Below are 23,144 nucleotides of genomic sequence, written 5' to 3'. Positions count from 1 at the left end.
TTTCCAGACCAAAGTGCCTGTGCTGTCAGGTGCCCTGAATCTGCACATCTTACATCTGCAAACTTCATGTGATTTGTTGTTATTCCAAATGGAACTGCAGGATTAACATGGATGGTGGCTGTGCCAAAACAACAAACCTGCAGTAAGACCACATCCTAATGATAGCACTTGCTTGAGGTACTTCTTAAGTAAGATCATTCATCTGTCTAGATACTTTACTTCCAGTTCAGCTTCCTGCAATGGTGCACTTGGCTGGGGTACTGTTTAGCGATGTGGGGTGGGTTGTTGCTGTTACCGATATTAATTTTTTTGTATCTTTATTTTAGATATTATTGTGATTTACGTGGAAACTGTTCAGCTTTTTGATGCTTCATTTGAGCACTCTAGTTATGTTTGTCATTATGTACTACTGTAAGCTGCCTTGAGCAAGGTTTGAACTATGGAAAGGCAGCATACAAATGAAATGTTGACTGAAAGTGTTCCAAGCCTAACACATTCTCTTGGAAATCAATCCCGTTGTTTTTAATGGAACTACTGTATGTACATATTCTTAACATATCAATGCTGTTTTAGCATCAAACTCCAGGCAGGTCATATAGGTCACCATCTGGCATTTTCCAACGGACTATTCTAACCTGGGTTTAGTGGTGGTGAACCAACTTAGAATCAGTGTGTGCAACAAATGATTCAGAGCACCACTTTGTAATGGTACAAAACAAGCAAGGCACACAGCAATCTTGACAACTGGACTTCCAACTGACAGACACTGTTTTGTGAAGAGAGATGTATGACCCATGGATCTGATTGAACTGGCACCTGATTGAACCAGGAAAAACATTCCTCTTCTCCCAGGCCTTTGGCTAATTAAACAATATATGACCTTTTGAACTGTGGGGGTATTGCTTTTGTTTGGTATTATGTTATGCACTTTTGTGTTTTTATATTGTGTGTTGTGATCCTTGGATGAAGTGTGGTACATGAATTTAATTAATAATAGTGTACTGGACTAAATGCATTGCCACAGAAGGACAAACAAGCAAGTGACTTTAAAATCCTCATATTTCTACATAAGAGGTTTGTGCATTTGACAGAAAAGCATGAGTTGGACCTGGATAAACCTAAACATCTGATGAAACGAAGTCTCCTCTTTCAACCGTTTTATTTTATTTTAATGAGCAGGTTCTTATTGTATCTTTCAAGGATACATATACTCTACAACGCACAGTGGAAAAAGGTGGCTCATCTAGAGAGGAGCTATTGCATCACAAGGAACTATTTCTAAATCACCAGTTATGGACTGATCTGCTAGGCACATCTGCTTACTGGCGTGGTGTGAAAAGCACAGCTTCCTTTCCCTTAGTCAACAACTTGGTTAGTATTTAGGTCTCCCAGACTGATGATTTAGCAGTTGCTTAAATAGGTTGAGGAATATATGACCGCACATTGAACATCTCTTTGGGAGCAGACACCGGAGGAAAAGTTCCTTAGCTGTATCTGTTTTATTCTGAGGAGAGGGCAGGCTACTGAACTCGGAAGGGTTGGGGAAGAATATGATATGGGTGCTAGAAACAAGAGGCATTGTTTCAATGTATACAGGGCAACAGTAAAAAGGTAACCGTTTGAATCAAAGCTTTTTTTCTACTCAAGAGTCAAAGCCTAAGCTCGCTTCAATGCAGGTGGCTGCCCAAAAAATAAATAAAGTTTCACGGCATGTCAGTTGGTGGAGAATTTGCCTCACCGCTTTAAAATCAAGTCTGACACGCACGCACACACACACAAGTTTTCTTTTCCTTGGAATAATGGCTTTCTCTTAAATCCAGAGAAATAATGTGTTTGTGTATGTGAATATGTAGCTTAAACTGTATTTGACAGCCTCTCTTACAGGCAGCGCTAGCAGACATTTCCACTGGGACCAGATCTCACATTCCAAGGCCAGAGCTGCAGGAAACGGACACCGTTTCAGAAACCAAATAAAACATAAAAACCCATACCCCATAATTCTTGTGATCTTTCCTTCAAATGTGGTGGTTTCCTGACCCTCCCAGCAACACATTATAAAAAACCTCCTATATTGAAGAAGCAGGTGGAGTCTCCGCTCATTTACCAATGGATAGTCACACAATTTATCAGAACAGGTAAAACCTGCCTATCGAAAGGGGCGGGGGGGGAGAGAACTATGTAACTTGAAAACTGGGACATTGTTGTCAGTAGAAAGTGGATCGCCCACCCACAAGCTGAAGAATCTATTTATCAAACAGGGAAGTGTAAAGTCCATTTTCTTTTTTTCTCATTAACTCCAATGAAACATTGATTCTTAATATTCTGTCAAGGGCAAAGCAGATGTGACACAGAAGATCTATGAAAAGGATCTACAGCTTAAAAAAACAATCAGAAAGCTGCAGGGGGCAGGAAGGGTGGGCAATGATTTGGATTCCGACCTCTGCATGGGGGTGGGCTGTGTTTTCCCCCCATGCAGCTTTGGGTTAAAATGCTTCCTCCTCACCCAGCTAGCATTAGCCCAAGTTTCGATTGGGAAAATAGCATAATGGGAAGGGTTCCTATTCATTCATAATGGGAAGGGATAGTGATATTACTATTTTTAAATCAATTTTTGACATAAAGAGTTTTAAAAGAATGTGATTTGTTTTATTAAGTTTTAGTGCTTATTATAGGACATTTTCTGATAGATAAGTATATGACGTGTCTCATGGAAATCTGATAACTTTTTATTCTTTGGCACAGCCTGTGTTAAAAAGTAGTCCTACAGAAATGTATGCCTCTTTTTGTCACCTTTTCTCCTTCTTCATTTTCCCATCGCCCAGCACTATGGCTATTATCTGAATTGCCCTCTTGGAAGTTTTAGTCTTTAAATAAACCCCAAAAGCAAGAATCTGTGTTTCAGATGTCCTGCATCACTCCCGATTAGGCCCTAAATAACCCTTTGCTTTAAAGCCAAGTGATAATCACAGTTAATACATACATGAACCACCACAACAATATAATCTGAGTAGGTAGGATTTTCTGTAGGCAAACTAAATAATTATATATTTGATTTCTGCAAAACACTCATTAGGTGGACCTTCCCTTGCACCAGAATTGCAGTTAATGCAGAATGCTGCAGCACGGTTGCTATCAGGAGTGAGACCATGTCAGCCTGCTAAGAGTTCTGCACTGGCTGCCAATTTCTTGCAGTTAGTTCAATATGTTACTTATTGGTATTATATAAAGATCGCTGACACCTACTCATTGGAACACTCTATATGTCTATTGACACCAGGCAGGCGATTTCGCTGTATCCTTTTCAGCACCTGCTTAAAACATTTGTTTATCCAGACATGTGGATGTTGATGTGCTTTAATCTCTTTTTAGACTAGTGTTAATTTCAATTACCTTTTAAATCTGTTTCCTCGTTTTTAACTTCTGTATTGATTATCTCAATATTTAGAGGTTTTATTACAATAAAATGGTGTGTGTGTGTGTGTGTGTGTGTGTGTGTGTGTAGACGAACAAGTAAATAATATTAGCTACCATGAAGGTCTAGAACCTTGCTAAAAAAATTATTAAACTTCTTTCATAAAAAGGCTTTGTGAGTTTGGGACATTTGCCACCCTTTTTATACTGTGAATACCCACCTCTTCTCTTTAGCTCTTAGTAGCTGATGTATAGCACTACTGAAGTAGGACCATTGGAAACTGCCTTATTATATTGACACAGAATTAGTCCACCTAGCTCCGTATGGCCTGTATTAGTTTCTTCTCTGTGGCGCAATGGGTCAGTGCATCTGGCTGCTAACCAAAAGGTTGGTGGTTCAAACCCACACAGGGATTGGCTGAGGGTAGGATTCCTGAGAAGACTCCCTGGAAAAGACCCTGATGTTGGGAAAGATGGAGGGCACAAGGAGAAGGGGACGACAAAGGATGAGATGGTTGGACAGTATTCTCGAAGCTACTAACATGAGTTTTTGCCAAACTGCGGGAGGCGGTGAAGGATAGGCGTGCCTGGCGTGCTCTGGTCCATGGGGTCACGAAGAGTCGGACACGACTGAACGACTGAACAACAACAACAGGATTCCTGCATTGCAGAGGTTGGAGGAGATGACCATTGGAGTCCCTTCCAACTCTCTGATTCTATGAACTGTGTGCTCCCATATGTTGTTACACTACAACCCCCATCATCCCTGGCCAATTTCACCAAAGGTTGGAGATTATGGTAATTGTAGTCCAACAATTACCATAGGGTAATACCATAGGGACGCAAGTTTGAAGACTTTTTAATCTACACTGACTTGTAGCAGCACTCTGGGGTTTCAGGCAGCACTTTTTCAAGCCCTGGAGATGCCAAGGATTGATCCTGCGGGGATCTATGTGCAGACCAAGTGATCTACCTACTGAGCAACAGCCCTTCCCTGGACTACCACTCAAGTAAGTGGTTTTGAAGGGAGTTTATAGAAAAAGAAAAAGAAAGACCAATATGCAACACTTTAAACTAATTTAGTACAACTGCTATCCGCATTTAAAAAACAGAAGAGGAGCCAGAAGAGGAGGAGGAGGAGGAGGAGGAGGAGGAGGAGGAGGAGAGGAAGAAGAAGAGGCAGCAGCAGCAGCAGCAGCAGCCCAGCTCTTTGCATTCCGAATTTCCCTGGAGGCTTCCATAACTATATATCAAAGAGAATTTAAGAAGCATCTTTGTCTTGGCAGTTCTGGAGGCTTCTCCCCCTCCCTCTTTTGAGAGCTCCTATGGTTCTGACATATCTCAAGCTATGCAGCAAGAGTATGATCCATTACTCCTCTGCAGCATGTTGAATCAAAACCTTTGAAGAATTGCCTCTGCGAAACAGAAATCATCTCATCATGCTCTACTCTTTTTAAGAAGAGACATGAAAAGCACCAAGAATGTGCTGTATTCAGTGCCATTATGTAAGCAACGGCATCGTACACATGCAACTTAATTTCCTCAAGCCGCATCAGTGTTGTTCGGTGTGGGACGTAGGTGGCACTGTGGTCTAAACCACCGAGCCTCTTGGGCTTGCCGATTGGAAAGTCAGCAGTTCAATTCCGCGCAATGGGGTGAGCTCCCGTTGCTATGTCCCACCTTCTGCCAACCTAGCAGTTCAAAAGCACACCAGTGCAAGTAGATAAACAGGTACCGCTGAGGCAGGAAGGTAAATGGCATTTCTGTGCGTTCTGACACTCGTCATGGTCCTCCATGCACCAGAAGCAATTTAGTCATGCTGGCCACATGACCCAGAAAGTGCCTGTGGACAAACACTGGCTCCCAAGGCCTGAAAAGAGAGATGAGGGCCACACTCCATAGTCACGTTTGACTGGACTTAACTGTCCAGGGGTCATTTACCTGATATATTATCAGGAGAAGGTGGTGGTTTTTGTTTTTGTTTTGAAAGAGAGAGAGAGAGAGAGAGAGAGAGAGAGAGAGAGAGAGAGAGAGAGAGAGAGAGAGAGGTGATCATTAAGCACAGGATTAAGGGCAGAAACAGGAATGGGACAGGTTAGCATTGTCCACCAGTAGCAGTTGACACCTGTTTTTAATATATATTTGGGGAACTTCCCTGTTTTCTTGCACTGTTCTCCCTATTGCAGCACCAGATCATCCCTTTTCGGTGTCCACTCCAATATTTTCTCTCACCTTCGTTATCAGGAATGTTATCTGTTAGCTGAATGTGAACTGACACACTAGAACAGTGTGCATTTGCAGAGCCCGTGAGCACACAACAGAAAGCGGACCTGTCCTCTATATGCTGGCCTGAAAACACTTGGACATGCTGCAGCCAAATCACCTCCACTTCTTAACTCAATAAAGGCACCACCTTGCCATCTATGAATTAGTTACTCACAGCACTGCTCCTTTTTGTAACCTTCCTATTCATGACAAAACCCACACCAAACCTATAGTCAGGCATTCCCTTACAACTACCCTTCTCCCTCCCTTTGACAGGCTTTGGACAGAGCATAAGGACAAACGGGGGTATTATTCCACTTAAGCACCCCCCACCCCCCACAATTTCTTCCCTCTTTCCCCATCTCTCCAGATTTCCAGCTTCTGGCACTTCAGATTCCTTTTGTTCTGAACACTGAAGCATTACCATGTAGCCACTCTTGGCTTGTTGGCATCTCCTCTCTTCCCCACCCCCTCACCATCTCTCTCACCTCCTTCATCCTTTCTGGGACAAGCCTTGAGTAAATTTGCCTCTTATTTTAATTTCTCAATAATAACTTCCTGTGTGCTTAGATGAATGTGGCCATTTCTGTGGTAGACGTACTGGACTGACAGCAGCCTAATCTCTTGCAGAACAGAATCAGGGCCACTTACAGAAGAGAGAAAAGATTCCCCTAACAGTTGCGTAATCCTGCCCAGCAATCATTCACATTTCAGAAGCAGGTTTCAGACATGTATAGAAATGCATGTCCTGAACATGCTTGTCACAGGTCAACATTATCACCATTTTATTTGTATTGCTAGAATTAATATTGAGTGTGCATATGGAGGGATAGGGATTTATTTTAAAAAATGGGACTGGAGAAGAAGATAAATGCATTCGTGTTGTAAATGCTTATAAAACTTTTTTAAAAACAAACCCACAGAAGACAGGATGAACGTTAAAAGGACAATCGGAAAATGCATTTGTTCTATTCTGGCAGACACGGAACTGATCTCATTAATTTTCCATGGCTGTTACAATGTGCTAACTGATTTTATAAGTATCTGTTTCAAAGATAACATTGATGTTATCCAGTATGTATATGCATAACATAAATGTCATGTTAGGATTTTATTCTATTCCACACATTATCATGTCTACTTCTAAACGAGATAGATCTGGTCTGAGGTAATTGCCTGCACTTAGAACTCCATTAATTTATTTTCCATTCATACCTGTCTTTCAGTAAGATCCAGGTTTACTGCTATCTCATATCTCCGCAGCCTGGTGAGGTAGTTGTGGTGAGCAAACTCTGCTTCTAACTCTCTGATTTGCTCTTTGGTGAAAGCTGTTCTTTCCTTCCTTGGCTTGCTGCTGACTTCTGATTTGTAATTCCCCTCTTGAGAATCTGAAATAAATGAAAGATCAAATCAGGAGCCATGATACATTTATGCTTTATTAGGAAGCAAACATTCAAGGTGAAAATACCATTCAAGATCGTATTGTACAGATAGGATTCAGAAAGTATTGGGATAGGCAGGAAACATGATGCAGGAGGTATTCTGTCAAATTCATGGGTGCTTGCAATGCTACAGCCTACTGAAGTCACAAGTGGTGCGTGGTTGATTCCCCATGTCCTCCTTATCTACTGCAGGTACAGCTCTGGCTGCTAAGGCAAATACCTTGAATCACCTACACAGATGTCTTTACAAAGGTATCTCAAATAGCCATCATGCAACCACCATTCAAACACGCCCTGTTTAAAATGGGGAAGAGATGTTTTTGTTGTTCGCGTTCTTTGCCATATGCAATATGTCTGGATGCAATGATTAGCATCATGCTGTTTTATGTAAAGGTCATTTGGGATATGTTTGAAAGAAGTTTAAACTTGCAACATTTAAATATAAGGTTGCTCTAATAGTTTTTTCCTAAGCATTCCTCCAAAGAAGGGCTCCATAACCTAAAATACATTGGGGTTGTGATCACTTTGGATCAATGAGCTGTCTGCCCATGTTATATTCTCTTTTTACACCAGGCAAGTTAACTTCTACTATAAAATAACTTTCTCAATGAAGCAATGTCATAAGAACGGCACCTCCCTGAAGGCCTTTCCCATGTTAACATTTGAAAGCTAGCTCATTGCTGTTTGACTATTATTAGCTGACTGCTCCTGCTTTAATGAATTGGGATTTTCCTACATGGACATCACTGCCTTGTAGGAAAAACCATGTCCCCTATGAAATGTGGAAAAATAGATACACATTTATTTTTTCACATATATTTTCCTACACATAAGAATCATGTGCAAAGTGGCCCTAAAGCAAACTATGACCCATGTATCAGATTACCCTGCCCGCCCAATTTTTATATCCATTTGTTTCTAATCTTGGCATGCTGCGTGCTATAAATCCAAAATTAGCTAGCGTTCAGCATGAGAATCACTAGTCAACTTTTGGCTTCATCAACCATCTTAAAAATGTCACAGATAAATTCACACTTCAGCTGCTGATTTAAATAGAAACCTGCATCAACTTCCAAGCAGACAAGCTCATAAGCAGTCTCTTTATGACTTTCGCTGAAGGATGAGTCACTGGCATGCCTGAGATGGCCTTGTTGGCCAAAGAACACCATAACTACAGCAGATCTTATAAGCAGACAAGAATGGTTTGGATTATAACCAGCTCCTATGGAGGGTAGAGCGAAAAGCGTTTAGTTTTCATTGAGAACTTCCAGTAATCATTGTCCCTACTGCCAAAGTCACTGGAAACTTCTATGAAAGAAAATTCATAGGCCTGTCTGCTGATATACATCTTAAAATTAAAAGAAATGTTGAAAGGCAAACAGGATATAAAAAGGACAAATATAACAAACTCTAAATGCTTATTATGAAAATGCTTATTATGAAGGCCAAAGAATGAAATTCAAAGGAACCCTGCGCCTTCCCCCTCCTCCCTAATCGCACGTACAAAGAGAAAGTTTACCATATACTTCCAGGAAATGCCAATAGGCTTTGGCAGTGCACCAAGGCAAGGCTGTTCCAACAGTGCAGATCAGCCTCCTCGAATGGCTGCCTACAAGCCCTGAGTGTGCAGGTTTGCTTTGGGCATCACGATCCTTTCCTGTCCTGTAGCTGCAACAACTGCTATGAGATCCTATGGGAACCAAGGAAGGCAGAGCTGGACAGCTCCACCCTGCCTGCCTCTAAAAGCCGGCAAAAAGATGTGCTTAGGAGCTGACAGACAACTCTGTTGGTCTGAGGGAAGAATGACAGGAACAATCACAGCCCCACCTTCCTCTTCGTTCCTAAAAGTTCCTTGTGTTCTAGTGTTTTCGTAAAGGCAGTCCCTTGTGCTCCAATAGTCAATTCTTTGTTGCATTCTTTGTTACCTGTTGAAGTTAGGAAACAGGTAAGCCTGCACAAGCCATTTTTTGAGGACGTCTCTCAGGAACAGCTGTTGCAATCTGCACTTTATCCTGGGTTGCATTTCTGGTTTGAGAATCATTTATTGGGTGTTTTGTTTTGTTTTAATCAGGGGAGCAGGCATTTGATTAATTTTCCTGTCCTATTTTTCCAAATCTCAGGCAAAGCATGACAAACACCATTGCCATCCAGAATCTTACTATTTGAAATGGCAAACTTATTTACTTATGAACAGGTGCCCCCAGATTTTACTTTATTATTTTGTGTGTGTGTGTGTGTGTGTGTGTGTGTGTGTGTTGGTATAGGCAACATGGTGCTCTCCAGAAATTGTCCCATCAGCCCCAGCCAAGATGGCCAGTGGTAAGGGCAATAGGAGCTATAGCCCACTCTCTGGTGGAGGGCAGCACATTGGCCATCCCTGCCATAAATGGATCTACATATGAGTGATGCATTTCCAAGCCTTGTGGCTGTTATAACAGATGAGAGACCTACTGGTAGATTCAACCTCCTGGTACTGTCAATGCAGCTAGGGAATGGGATGGGCTATAGTCTTCTGTCTGACCTGAACTTGCTGGTTCAGGTGGTCTCTATCTCAAAAAGGATATTGTAGAGCTGGAAAGCATGCAGGAAAGGGAAACAAAATTATCTGGGGCTGGACCCCCCCTTCCCTACAATGAAATACTACAATATTTGGGGGTTTTGTGGGGGGGGGGGACTAAATATTGATGTCATCCAGTGAAACTTATTGTCAGGAGATTCAGGACAGACAAGAGGAAGCACTTATTTATTCATACCACCATATGACATGCAATTGATTTCTAGAATTGGCTGCCACGAGATGCAATGATGGCCACAAGGTTTGATCATTTTGAAAGGGGATTAGAAAAAAAAATGAATGGAGGGTGCAGTCCCCAATGGATACTAATCATTGTAGGAGTCTATGGAACCTCGCAAGTTCAGAGGTAGCACATCTCTGAAATACAGTTGCTGGTGAGCATCAATGGGAAAAGGCTCATGCACTAGAAATAGCTGGGTAACCAGGATGCTGGACTGGATGGGCAAGCAGTTCTCCTCCTTATGCTCTAGCGAAGGAGTGGGAAAATCTGTGGCTCTCCTGGTATTGCTGGACCTCCAATCTCTGGCTATGTTGGCTGGGGTTTATGGGAATTGGAGTCCAACAGCACCTGGAGCGACACATGTTCACCACCCATGCTCTCACAGTATGTCACATTCCTAGATTCTGCTCTGAATCTTCAGTCCGTGCAGCCTGCCATTTTATCTGCTTGCCCAGGCTGTACTTGCCCTGCCCTGCCCTGCCCAAAGGACAGTCCGCTCAGTTACACTTGCCTTTATTGTGTTCAGTCTGCCAGCTCCAGGGTAGATAAAAATGAATGGGTTTTTTTTATAAAAAAAAATAAATTTAAAAAATCGGAATTTTTTATTTAAATAGGATTATTTTGATTTAAATTGGATTTTTAAAAAATAAAATGCTTTTGGCAGAAAAATCTTTCTAAAGATAGTTTTCTATTTAAGTTACATGATACTCCAAAGGCTATTCATCAGGAAATAAGGATTTGTTTTAAGTTTATTAAAAAAAAATATGTTTAACCACATCAGTTAACAAACATGGATACATGTCCTATAATGTTATTGTTTTAGTTAAATAAATTGCTTAAATTATTATTAAGGAAATGATTGTTTTTCTCCTACCAATAAAGTACAGCAGAAAATATAAACAGTTAACTTATTAAACCTCACAATAATTTCATAATTATCTGTCTATGTATTTCTAATAGTATAACCAAATCAGTAATTTTTGATATAAGTGTAAAAACTACTCTGAAAATTTATTATTCCAAAAATGAAACCTTCCTCTGGTTGTAAATATCAAGATTACACCAGCAAGAGAATGAGTCTTTCTGTAAAATGATTTAAATCAAGTCTTACTGACTCATGATTTAAATCGTGATTTAAATCGATTTGATTTAAATCAAATCCACCCTGGCCAGCTCTGCCACCTACCCCACCCCCACCCCCCACCCCAAAACAGAACCCACACAGCATTGCACACATTTCAGCATCTTGCACGAAGCATCTTGTTTGGGAAGGCCACCTGGCTGGTGATAGCTTTGCAAGTCTGAAGCATTTTTTCCAATGATAAATAAACTGCTGGTTGGACACTTGCTACAGTTCGAGTGGTTTGGTTGTCGCTGGAAAACGCTTTGCATATTGCAAGCAACTATTAAACTGAGTTGCATAGCTGGTCACATTTTGTTAGCCAGAAAGATCCTGCACGAAACCTAAGCAACAGGGGAAGATTCGCTATTCAGACATTCTTGCCATTACTGGATAGAAACTATGCCGTAAAACCTTTTTGGCAGCAGTGCTTCTGTCAGCAACAGTAGGTTTCCTTGGCAGACTGGCATATGGGTAAAGTCTGGGTTGCAGTTTTATTGCATATCACTGAATGTACATGTGTCATACGGCATCTGCTCTTGGCAAAGCCCTCCGGGCTGAACTATGGCGAGACTGTTTAGCCCCGCCTCATCGTTTGTTGGCTTTCTAGTCTCTCATTTGCTTTATGGGACTATGTTGGGACACAATGAAATGTCTGGCATAGAGTAAAATATCTTGCATAAATTATCACTAAACACTGACTAATGGTAGAATCCAAACTTGTCTCTATTTCATGAAAAAGCAAATAATCGTCGCATCGACACACAGTTACAGCTACATCTTTTAAACATATCTATCACTATCTAGTCACGATAAAACAAGAAGAGGAAATTCTTTCGCAATATCTAGCACACGTAAAATATATTACCACATATTTTCTTGCTGCTAGTTGCTCTCACAAAGTTATGTGGTGAAGAAAGATTATCACTGTAGAACAAATTATCATTCACTTTAAATTTGGAAGCTGCTGCATTATCCTATGAGATACACCACTACTGTATTGTTACATTGGTTGCACTGATTAGGGTGAGATTATAATTTGCCAAAGACCAGCCAGGAAATTCCTGAATAAAACTGATTATCTCTAACGGCTGCTGACCATACCGAAAACATTATTTTCTATGCCCAGCATATTAAACACTGACTAATCTATGACCTTATTGAAATGAGTTATTCTTGTGAATGTTTGGGGCTGTTAAATTTTTTAACTATATTTACTTTAATTTAAAATTTTCTGCCTACTTTAACACGTTGTAAAATTCAATACGGCAAGAGAAGAAGGGTATATATAAGGTCAGTACAAACAAAATAAATTCTAAAATTGGAAAAGTACATAGAAATGTTAGACATTAACCACAAGGTCCTGGTAACAAGGCTTATGTAACAGAATTATAAAACTTTTAGTGACTGCATTTCCACAATTATCTGGCTTTCTCTCAAGTTGCAGTCCCACTTAACTACTTCTATTGCTTTACGCAGAATTTCATAGACCTACAGTACTTACAGGGATGTGCAAGATGTCTGCTTGAGATTCTTCGAGAATGCTCTAAAAAAGAGTGGACTTCAAACCATGATATATCCAAGACTCTTGCTTCCCCACCCTCACAACGCGAAACTTCTAACCTTTGCATCCCTTATACCTACATGCCTACAGATGAACACTTACATGATGGCCCCATCATCGCTATTTCTTCAATTAACTTCCCAAAATGCCATCTTTTCCACGACCCTTTGGTTTCATCCTTTGTTATAGGTCTAAACTGCAAAGGGGGTCACTTTTCACAAACATCTTTGGCTCTTGTGAAAAGCACTCTAATTTTCAGGAAGATCTGCAAAGAGGAAGAGATGTGTTCGGCTTTCCAGCACCATTCCTGAGTTAGGACAATGCTTCGGCTGGCTTTGTGACATAATAAAATAAAATCTTAGTGCTAATGTGGTGTTTAGCAATATCATTACACCGGCTATGCGATTTCTGCATGGCCAGTTATCCCGGGGGGTGGAGGTGGGGGGTGGGATCTGAGTTCAGCAACATCCAGAGGGCCACAGGTTCCTTCCCCATCTCTGCTATATGAGCAGCCTAAGCTACCTCTGGCTAAACCCAGAGAGACTCACAAGCCCCATTAGTACAATATGGTTCACATACCTGACAGCAATAATAATAATAATAATGGCAGAATTTCACTTGGATAAATAAATTTTTGTACTGAATGAACAGCAAAGAATGCTATGCAATTACAAGCTATGGGGGAAATGTGCATTTAGCAGATGTATGATTTTTAAACTCCTGCATACATTTGACTGGTTCCTGTCCTTCGTTTCATGGCCTTGTGTTATGTTATGTGTAACTCCTTCCCCATTGTTTTCTATTAAAATCAACTTGCTCTGTATGCTTTCTCTGTAAAGTTTGATTGTTTTGATTTCCAAAGCAGTATTTTGTTTTATTTTTTGCAGGAATTTATTTTCCACTTTTCTAACAGCCAAGATTAAGAGATTCCATCCCATCTTGAGCTTGGGATCTAGATTTGTTTTCTCTTTGGTGGAAAATGGGTGGAAAACCTACAGGAGATTTCTGGCCGATTTCATGTCAGCTTCCCATCTGTTTTGCAGCTGCTGCAACTGAGGCAACCCCCCCCCTCAAGTTTTCCTCTGCTGCCTGTATCCTATGCCAAATGGTAGGTGTAGCTGCAAAAGGGGGGGTCTGAAAGGGCCCCATAATGCACTCCCCTTTCCCACATAATACTTTAAGTATTAACATATGGTATATAACACCTGAGGTTAAAGGAAAGCATTATGTAAAGCTTGTATTGTTCTCCACACTCGCTGCTATATATTTCATAAAATACAGATGAGTGATCAGGTGATGCTTAGTTTGATAGCTTTTAGTTCTGTAAAACTTTCAGGGATTTTTGTGATTAAGCTAACTCAAGAAGACAAACAGGAAGTATGGAAAAAACACACACACTTGCTTCCAAGTATTGTTTCCTCTTTCAACACTCAGAGAGGATCTTAAATTTAACAAGTATAGTAAGGGAGAAAGGTTGCAATTCTTTGCAGAGGGACATACAGCTTCTTTTAATATAAGGAGCACCACGTCCTTCAATTGCTAGGGAAATATTCAGCCTTTTAAATATATATGAAAAACTACAGCATATAGAAAATAGGTTATGCATGGTAATGATTGTGAGAAGATTAAAACAGAGTACTTGGTCGCCACCATTCACAATAACCCTTCTGCCATTTTGATGCAGATATCAACGGCACAACTTCCAGAGTCAAAAATACATAGCATAGTGACAAATAAAAACAATACCCCCCCACACACACAGTTTAAAAGGTCATAGTTTGTTTAATGAGCCATATGCCTGGGAGAAAAGTTATGTAACGAAGGCATCAGACCTATCTGATCAATAGGCCGTACTTCTCTGTTCACAAAACAGTGCCTGTTGGTTGGAGGACCAGTTGTCGAGATTGCTCTGTGCCCTCCTTGCTTCCTCACATTACAATTGGTGATAAAGTGGCTTCTGAATCATTTGTCACACACACACTCATTCTAATTTGGTTCACCAACACTATACCCGTGTTAGAACAGCCTGTCGGAACATGCCAGGTGGTGACCTCTACAGCCACTGGTTTGTCAGTGTATATTTGGATATGGAGTGAGAATGCACACACCCTTTTCAGAGTTGTTCTAAACTTTCTTTGTCTACATTCGTAAGAAAGGTCTTTATTTTCGTAAAATCAACTTTCTTAAGACTGTTATGAAGAGCCCTCCTCTCCACAAATACGAGTGTGCATGTTAACTCAGACTTTGCTGGCTTTCAAGTTTCCATTTCTTCCCCATCCACAAATGCACAAGCTCCCATCTGACCAAAAATAATAAATAGCTTGCATGTAAGCCAAGGAATGTAGGCTTTAAGTTTTCCATACTTAGCAGTAAAATTGAAAAGCTCACAAAGTTTAAGGCAGGTTGAGTTTCTTTATGGCTTTATTGCTTTTTCACTTTTTCCTTTTTTGTTATGTTGAAAGGCAGCTCTTGTGGTTGCATTTTGCAAAGGACAATGGCAGTTTGTATCAGCAAATCAGTTGTGCTCAAAAGCATCAATGTTAAAGGACAGCAGAGATGGGACTGAATATTGCACAGCTCAGTCCCAATTCTTTGCAAGATGAAACACCCAAGAAAGGAGACATAAGGTTGCTTCGTTGTGAGCTCTAAGGCTCCAATGGTCAGCATGATGGCTCTTGGAGTCACCAGGAATGGCAGCAGCAACATTCACAATCTAGGCTGCTGGGTTTTCTCAAAATCATATAGTATTCTGCTCCTCTTAAACACTTGCTTATGACCAACAGCATGTTAAGCAGTAAATAAATGGAAGGAGGCTATGAATGAATTAAACACTTTTGTTTGAGTTGTGAAAACAAATGGGAATGTACATGTTTGATTTCCAAATGAATTTTCCATTTGTGACCTGTTAATTTATTCAGAACTCATTCATTTGAACTGGAGTCCTTGCTTGGAATTGGCTGTGCAGGTCATAGAAAGGTTATGGGGAGAGCAATCAAACTGGCTCATTGGGGGAGGGGGGATTGCATCATCTCTAAGGAAGTATTCATAAATCTAATGGCTTCTATCCACATCATTCCACACAGAAAGAGCCAATCCCTGTGGCAACAGCAAGGAATGGGAGGGAAGCTATGAAAGAGGGTGTCACAAGTTTCATTGCCTATACTATTCCCCCCATCTATCTGTGGGTTCCCTTTATTTATTTTTTAAATAATTTATAAACCACTTAACATAAAAGGTATCAGCAGTGATTAAAAGCATATCAAAACATGAAAGATGAAAAATCAGTCACTACTAATGTTGAAAAGCATTCTCTTAAAACAAGCAGAACATGAACTTGAAAACACTCCCCACTTGAGCTCCACAGCAAGAGGTATTTGCAGGCATGCTGCCTCTGGTTATTGAAGTAATACAGAGCAATCATTATTAGTAGCCATTGAGAGACATAGCCTCCATGAGTACCTAATCTCCTTTTTAAAACCATTCAAGATGGCAGCCATCACAACATCCTATGGTAGCAGATTCCATAGTATAGCCATGGTGCTATGTGAAGAAGCACTTCCTTTTGTTTATATACTTGCTTCTGCTTAAGACTAGCTGGCAGCTAAATCTGCCTTGCTGCTGAGTTCCTCTGCGCCTGCAACTTTCTGCTCTGGTTTACAAGGAATACATACTCACAGATCACTTCTTTGCTGTGCCACTCTGTGGTTCTATTGGTTTAGATACCAGTTAGGGTGCATCTGTCTGCCTTTTTATTAAAATGCCCTTAAAACTGGGACCCTTTATTCCATCTGATCTTTGACAGATATGGGCCTTGAGTGGGTTCACAGAATGAAAAAAAGAGAAAGAGGAAAATTCGAGTTAAGAAGAAAGAAACTGGGTCTACCACTGAAAGCAGTAAGGTGCTTTCAGGATGCACACCTTTTTAAAATTGCTCCTGAGGGCCAAAGTAAACATGACGTAAAATGCCAATTTGCATTTAACCTGCACATTGGAAAATAAAAAAGTATGTGGCACCTGCTTTTTTTTGGGGGGGGGGTGATAATTAACAGGATCGCCGCAGGCACGGAACAGGGGATGTAACACTTTCCTCTCTTTCCAAAGTCCTAAGGAAAATCCTTCCTTTCAGACTGTTATTTGCATTGGGAGGAAATTCCACTATTGACACCATTTCTTCCCAGTGCAACTAGTAGTTTTGGAGAAGGGATTTTACTCAAGTCTTCAGCAGTTATGCCTCATGCTACTTCTCCTCCTCCCTTAAACTTGTGGTATAGACATGTTTGTTTTTCTGGTGGAATGTAAAACTGAAATACCTAATCCAGCAAAGAGGTTCCGTACATAGATAAGGGCAGACCACAGGTAAGAAAGGACTGGAGCTATAGGCAAACTCAAGCTTTTGAGCCTGATATTTCTGGGTATCTCTGGGAAGGATGAGCCAATACATTACATTAGACTCCACTCATAGAGAACAGTGAGGGAACAGGACTTTCCAACAAGAATGCTTTCAGAAACATGAATGGTTAGGGTATTCTGCATCAGCTGATGTAGCTTTCTGCAATGTTTGTTGAAATTTCCAACTTGAAAAATCAAGTTGCTTTCACGAACATGCTACACCCATGGTCCATATTTCAGTAATATCTATATGTCATAAAAAAGAACCTCTTGATATTCTCTTGTTCACTGTATCCTTAACATCTCCTTTTACTTATGAAACAAAAAAAAATATGCCAGTCATTTAATTCCTGGTGTTTGTACTAAAATTTATGTTAACTTGACCTTTATATAGCAACTTATTTGCATGTAGGAGTGAGAGGGAAGGTCACTGTCTTTTCCTTCCCCTGGTCTGGCCCTCACATCCTCTCCGCCAGGAAAGAAGAGGAGATAGGCTGGTACTATGAACACGCACAAATGCTTCACCAAGAAATGTGGCTGCTCCAACTAGGGCGGCTACACAAAGTCCGAAAGAAGCAACAACGCAGAGGAGACTATTGTAGCGGCAATTAAGCATGAATGGTCTGACTATTATCCAACATTTTCGCATCGCATTGCTTTCTCCGTCTCCATTGTAAGCAGTTTTGCCTGGTGTGTGTTTTCAAAAGCTCATATTACACATTAGTAGCATACAGAGTATCTAGCTTAACCATGCATTCACAAATCATTTCCCATTTCATGGTCTAGACTCAAGTTGTCTGTTTGCTTTCTAAATCCTCTTTCTTTCTTTCTTTCTTTCTTTCTGATTTCATCTGTTGAACCCAAGCTAACCTCTATAATAGTGCTAGGAAGAATTAGAAAAGAGTCAGCCTTCTCTGGTTTATCATACATGTGCACCTATGTCCGTTACATGTGCTCTAGCCACATATTTTATGTATCTTAGTACCCCTCAGAAAGTATTAAAATGAAACCTAAAAGGGCCAGCTGTGCTCATAAATGCAGGTTAGTAAATAACCAGACGTTATCTGTTTCCCCCCCTTTTTTCAGACTCCACAGGGCTGCCAGTGTATGTGCATTCTACTATTTCATTCACAGTTTACTTTTACAGCATCATCCCGAAGTGCAACACTCACCATAAAAGAAAAGGAACAGTGGAAATTGCTTTCCCACCTGCAATTAAATGGAATTACCTGTCTTTTAGGAGAAGGCAAAAATAAAAAAGGGTTGTAAAATATTAATAGTTAAAACATCTGAAAAAAAAAGATTTTATTGCCCATGTTCATGTCAAAGAGTCACACATTTGTTTTTGCCCCCCCCCAAAAAAGACTACCTGCAACTATGAGACAGATAACTCTAATGAATAGACTGGGATTTCAGCAGTGTAATCCTATACATGTTGACACAAAAGGTAATGTCTTGATACCTTCCTTATAGCAAATTATCTCTTATTTGGCTCAGATTGAATGATAACCTCACAAATTTGTTTCTAGGCTCAATGGAGGAACAGGATAGCATACACCCCATAAACACCCTCCAGACATGCCTATACCCTACCAAGACCCCCAAATGCCCATATGTAGGCATCATGTTTGAAGAACATGTATGTTTGTAAAATGCACACCTTGAGTCATGCAGTCATTTCCCAAGTTGTAAGTGGAATCTCATTAAAAACTAACAGATTGTATGGAAGAAGGAAAAAAAGAATAATGGTCAGAACTGCCCTGAGGATTGGGGATGTTTTGGATAGAATCCAAACTCCTCCTCCTCTTCTTCTTCTTCTTCTTTATTTAATTTTTATATGTTTAAGAAAAAAACACTCAAAGCCGTATACAACTGATATTAGAACATCAAATAAAACAATCCAGAATAAAACATTACTGAAGAAAGCCAAATATAAAGTTTACATTCAAAGCAACATAATTAAAAGGAAACTAAAATATTATATTAAGCATTTCAAAATAAAACATTACTAAAGGAAGTCAAATATAAAATGCTCATTTAAAGCAGCATGATGAGCAAGAGAATAAAATTTGAAAGAAAATTGGCATGGGAATAAAACTCTACACTGTTAAGTATGTGGTGCTTTTCTCTTCCCTTGCCCTCACCCCATCGTGTACCATGAGGCAGAGAAGGAGATATACATCCATGGGGGGCACAGTATAGAGATCCTGAAAATATTAGTAGCTGATCATTAGCAGCTGATTATATACCCCTATCTTAATCAGAGGAGAAAGCTCATTCTGTTGACATTCTCATTTACAGCTTTCCCATAGGAAAAAACTTTTTGGTAGTTATTAAATCCAGATTTGCATTTGTTTTTATATAATGTGCATCCTTTATTTTCTTAGTATAGTCAATTATAATCTATACTGCAAAGGCATTAAAAACAAATCCTACTCTGGAAAGTAAAGTAAAAACAAACAAACATACTCATCTACTGTGAAGATGCTCTAAAATTTAATAGAAAGCAATATACTAATACATAAATGCTAAATCAAATATAATTTACAAAATATATGCTCCGAAAGTTGTAATTAGCATCAAATTTTGTTAATTGCAAACTTGTTAATTGCAAACTTGCAAACCAGATCAATCATGCTACAGGCTTGTCCATTTGGCTCTTATTGGAAGATTTTTTAACCTGTTTTTTCCATAAAGAGTTTAGCATTGTCCCTCTGCACATCCCTCTGGGTACTAGGTAAAGGTAAAGGACACCTGGACGGTTAAGTCCAGTCAAAGGCGACTGGGGTTGCAGAGCTCATCTCACTTTCAGGCCGAGGGAGCAGGCGTTTCTCCATGGACAGCTTTCTGGGTCATGTGGCCAGCAGGACTAAACCGCTTCTGGCACAATGGAACACCATGACGGAAACCAGAGCGCATGGAAACACCGTTTACCTTCCCGTTGCAGTGGCACCTATTTATCTACTTGCACTGGCATGCTTTCGAACTGCTAGTTTGGCAGGAGCTGGAACAGAGCAGCAGGAGCTCACCCCATTGGGCAGATTTGAAATACCTCTGGGTACTCCTGCCAATGTGGCAACAGTGAATCATATTCAAACAAACAGTCATGAATCTCAAATTTTAATATGAATTAGCTATGGGATTATCCCCCTGACAAACCATGTGCAGACTTTTTTGAAATATAAAGACCTATCTCCCAAGTAACTTGATTCATATTTAATGTCTGTACAGTACCTGTAATGTCCCGTGTGAACTACAGGTGTATCTCACGCATTCTGGTTAACACAAGGAACTCAGGGTTAACTTAGCTGCCAAAGTGCAGGAATCCTATGGAATCCTATGGAGACACTGTAAATTTCAATTGTGCAGTTAGCTGTTTGGCTAATTGAAAGTTTTGTCATGTCAATCTGAGGGCCATCCAGGGCTGGTATTGTTTCAGAACAGATTTACAAAACTGCTTCTGCACTTGATGAGTTGCTTTCTCTTTTGGCCTAGACTGCACCTTTCATGTGGCAAATAGCTCATCTGAATCACTCATCAGAACCATAAATCATGATTTGGCACAGCACCAATCAACCCACATTAGGGTCATTCAACCCACATCTTTCTCTCTTTAAACTCACTCCAGCTTTTGATTAGCTAGTAAAATATGTCAACAAATTAGAGCTGAGTAAGTTAAAAAGGGTTATTCCAGGATGACTTATCATGTAAATAAGTCATCAGAGCTGCTGACCAGTTCATTATATTCACCAAGAGGTTTGCTTAGCCTGCCTCACAGATTCACATGCCTGGAGCCTACAGCAAAGCTGTCCAGAGTGTTCAAGGCCCAGCCACATTACATGGCCCCAAGAAGACATTTCCCTGAGAAAGGCTGTTCTTCAGTCCCGCCTAATACGTCAGGGCTCTGATGTACAGGCTATACTCTCTGCCCACAATGCAAATGGCCAGAAGCAGCAAGCCTAACCACTGCTCTATTTCATTTTTCTTGGGATGCTGGGTAGAATTTAAGTTGACGGGAGCAATACTCAACATTACACAAATATGTAATAAATTTATGAATTGCAAGATCAGTGAGCTGTACAATGAAAACTGTTATTTGCAACCCCCAAATTTAGACTGACAAAATAACAGGAGCAACTTGATGTGGATTTGTGTCCAGCTGCTGTCACCTGTGGATCTAAGATTCACAGGAGATCAGCTAACTCAGATTTCCACTGAAGAGCAGAAACTCCTCCACTCAGTTCTTTTACATGGCTTTGTCTCATGTGCCTATGTCTTCTGAGCTTAGCAGAGATTCAATAAAAAGAATGACACAACTTTTAGAAGACATCCCTGTATCAGGAGGTTTTTAATGCTTGATGTTTTTATGTTTTTAGATATGCTGTAAGCCATCCAGAGTGTCTGGGGAAACCCATCCAGATGGGCACGATGTTATCATCATCATCATCATACACAACAATGCTGTCCTCAACTGTGCACCTTCACTCTGAATGATCCATCTGGCAAGCTAGGCAATCTCAGATCCAAAGCACTTCCACTATATCTTCTCTGCTCTGTACCACTAATTCTGTCCCACTATGTCCCCCTCCACTGGGTAGTTGGCCTGTTCCAAAGTGACCAAAATACACCCCTACTCATATACACAGCCCTCTAAAGACCATGAAAAGCAATGCAATGGGATTCTAAGGCATAAAGGGGGCTTTGGAATGAAGCATCAAACCCCACCCCAAGCTCACAAATTAAAAAGATTTATCTCTCTATAGATAAATGTAGGTGTAAATATTATTTGTGTCTGTGTTTGTGTTTATTATATCTATAGCCCACCTTTCTCTCGGCTGTGTTTGAAGCAAGAGGAAGAACAAGGAAGTAATAAGTCCTCTGCATGGAAAAGACTGAGAAATGCTCTTGGGTTGGATGGATATCTGTCAGCAATTCTTTAGCTGTGATTCCTGTGAGATGACCCTTGGAGTCCCTTCCAACTCTATGATTCTATTATAGAACCTGCTTTGCTTCAGCAAGGTTGCTGCGTCATATGTCATTACATCCTACCCTTGGGCCAATATGCCCTTGGGAAAGAGGGTGTGGCCTGGGAAGGGGACATGGTCATGAAGGTAGGAGAGAAAAGCCTGGAGGACCACCTTGGGTCCCTGGCTCTGAGGTTTGCCACCCCTATTTTACATGCAAAGCAAGTTTTCTACAACTGTGCTATGTTCGGCAACTCTATGGAATCCTAGAGTTGGAAGGGACCACGAGGGTCATTTAGTTCAACCCCCTGCAATGCAGGAATATTTATCCCAACATGGGGCTCAAACCTACGACCTTGAGATTACATGTAAATGATATTTTCAGGCAATATTGAACTTTCAGTGCAAGTCTTTTTTTTTCATTCAGCTGCCTAAGTCTGAAAGCCTGATTTTTCTTTGGAATGCACAGTGTTGTGCATAAATTAGAAAAAACCTATGGAGAATTACTTTTCCTTCTCTCGCTCCCACACCCTGCTGCCACCCAACTAACTCTAAGGTTTGTTTAAAGATTCCTTTGAATTTCAATACTACTTCCACAATGCTGACTGATTGTACTTGGCTTTGTACATTATTTATAGGCCTCTGGAGAAGCGAAGGTATGTAGCAACGACTCCTTTTGCAGATGTAAACAAGGCTATGAATAAACAGATTACTTGTGTTCCTAGTATTCCACCATTTATGAGTGGAATGGTAAGGCAAAACATCCCCTTGGCCCTTCCTAATCTGTTTTTATAAAGAAATGTTACATTCCCCCCTACCCCACCTGAAAATTGTCATTTGTGGAAGAAAAATAACCCTAGATTTTTGGTTACAGGTAGGTAGCCGTGTTGGTCTGCCATAGTCAAAACAAAATAAAACAAAAAGTTCCTTCCAGTAGCACCTTAGAGACCAACTAAGTTAGTTCTTGGTATGAGCTTTCATGTGCATGCACACTTCTTCAGATACACTGAAACGGAAGTCACCAGACTTCCCTATATTTAACCGTCTGGTGACTTCTGTTTCAGTGTAACTGAAGAAGTGTGCATGCACACGAAAGCTCATACCAAGAACTAACTTAGTTGGTCTCTAAGGTGCTACTGGAAGGAACTTTTTTGTTTTATTTTGCCTAGATTTTTGTTCATTCAGAACTGTTGA

General features: G+C 40.4%; 1 protein-coding gene across 1 annotated transcript in view; it reads right to left on the bottom strand.

Annotated features, from left to right (window-relative positions):
• MEOX2 (mesenchyme homeobox 2) overlaps positions 1-23,144 on the bottom strand; it is a 62,794-nt gene that overhangs the window by 6,531 nt on the left and 33,119 nt on the right. Inside the window, 1 exon segment of the mRNA XM_033165601.1 lies at positions 6,892-7,064. Within this exon segment, the coding sequence (XP_033021492.1) occupies positions 6,892-7,064 (173 nt within the window).

This window comes from Lacerta agilis, chromosome 12 (genome assembly GCF_009819535.1).
Source record: "Lacerta agilis isolate rLacAgi1 chromosome 12, rLacAgi1.pri, whole genome shotgun sequence".
NCBI classification, from domain to species: domain Eukaryota; kingdom Metazoa; phylum Chordata; class Lepidosauria; order Squamata; family Lacertidae; genus Lacerta; species Lacerta agilis.
This window is presented reverse-complemented; position numbering and strand designations above follow the sequence as displayed.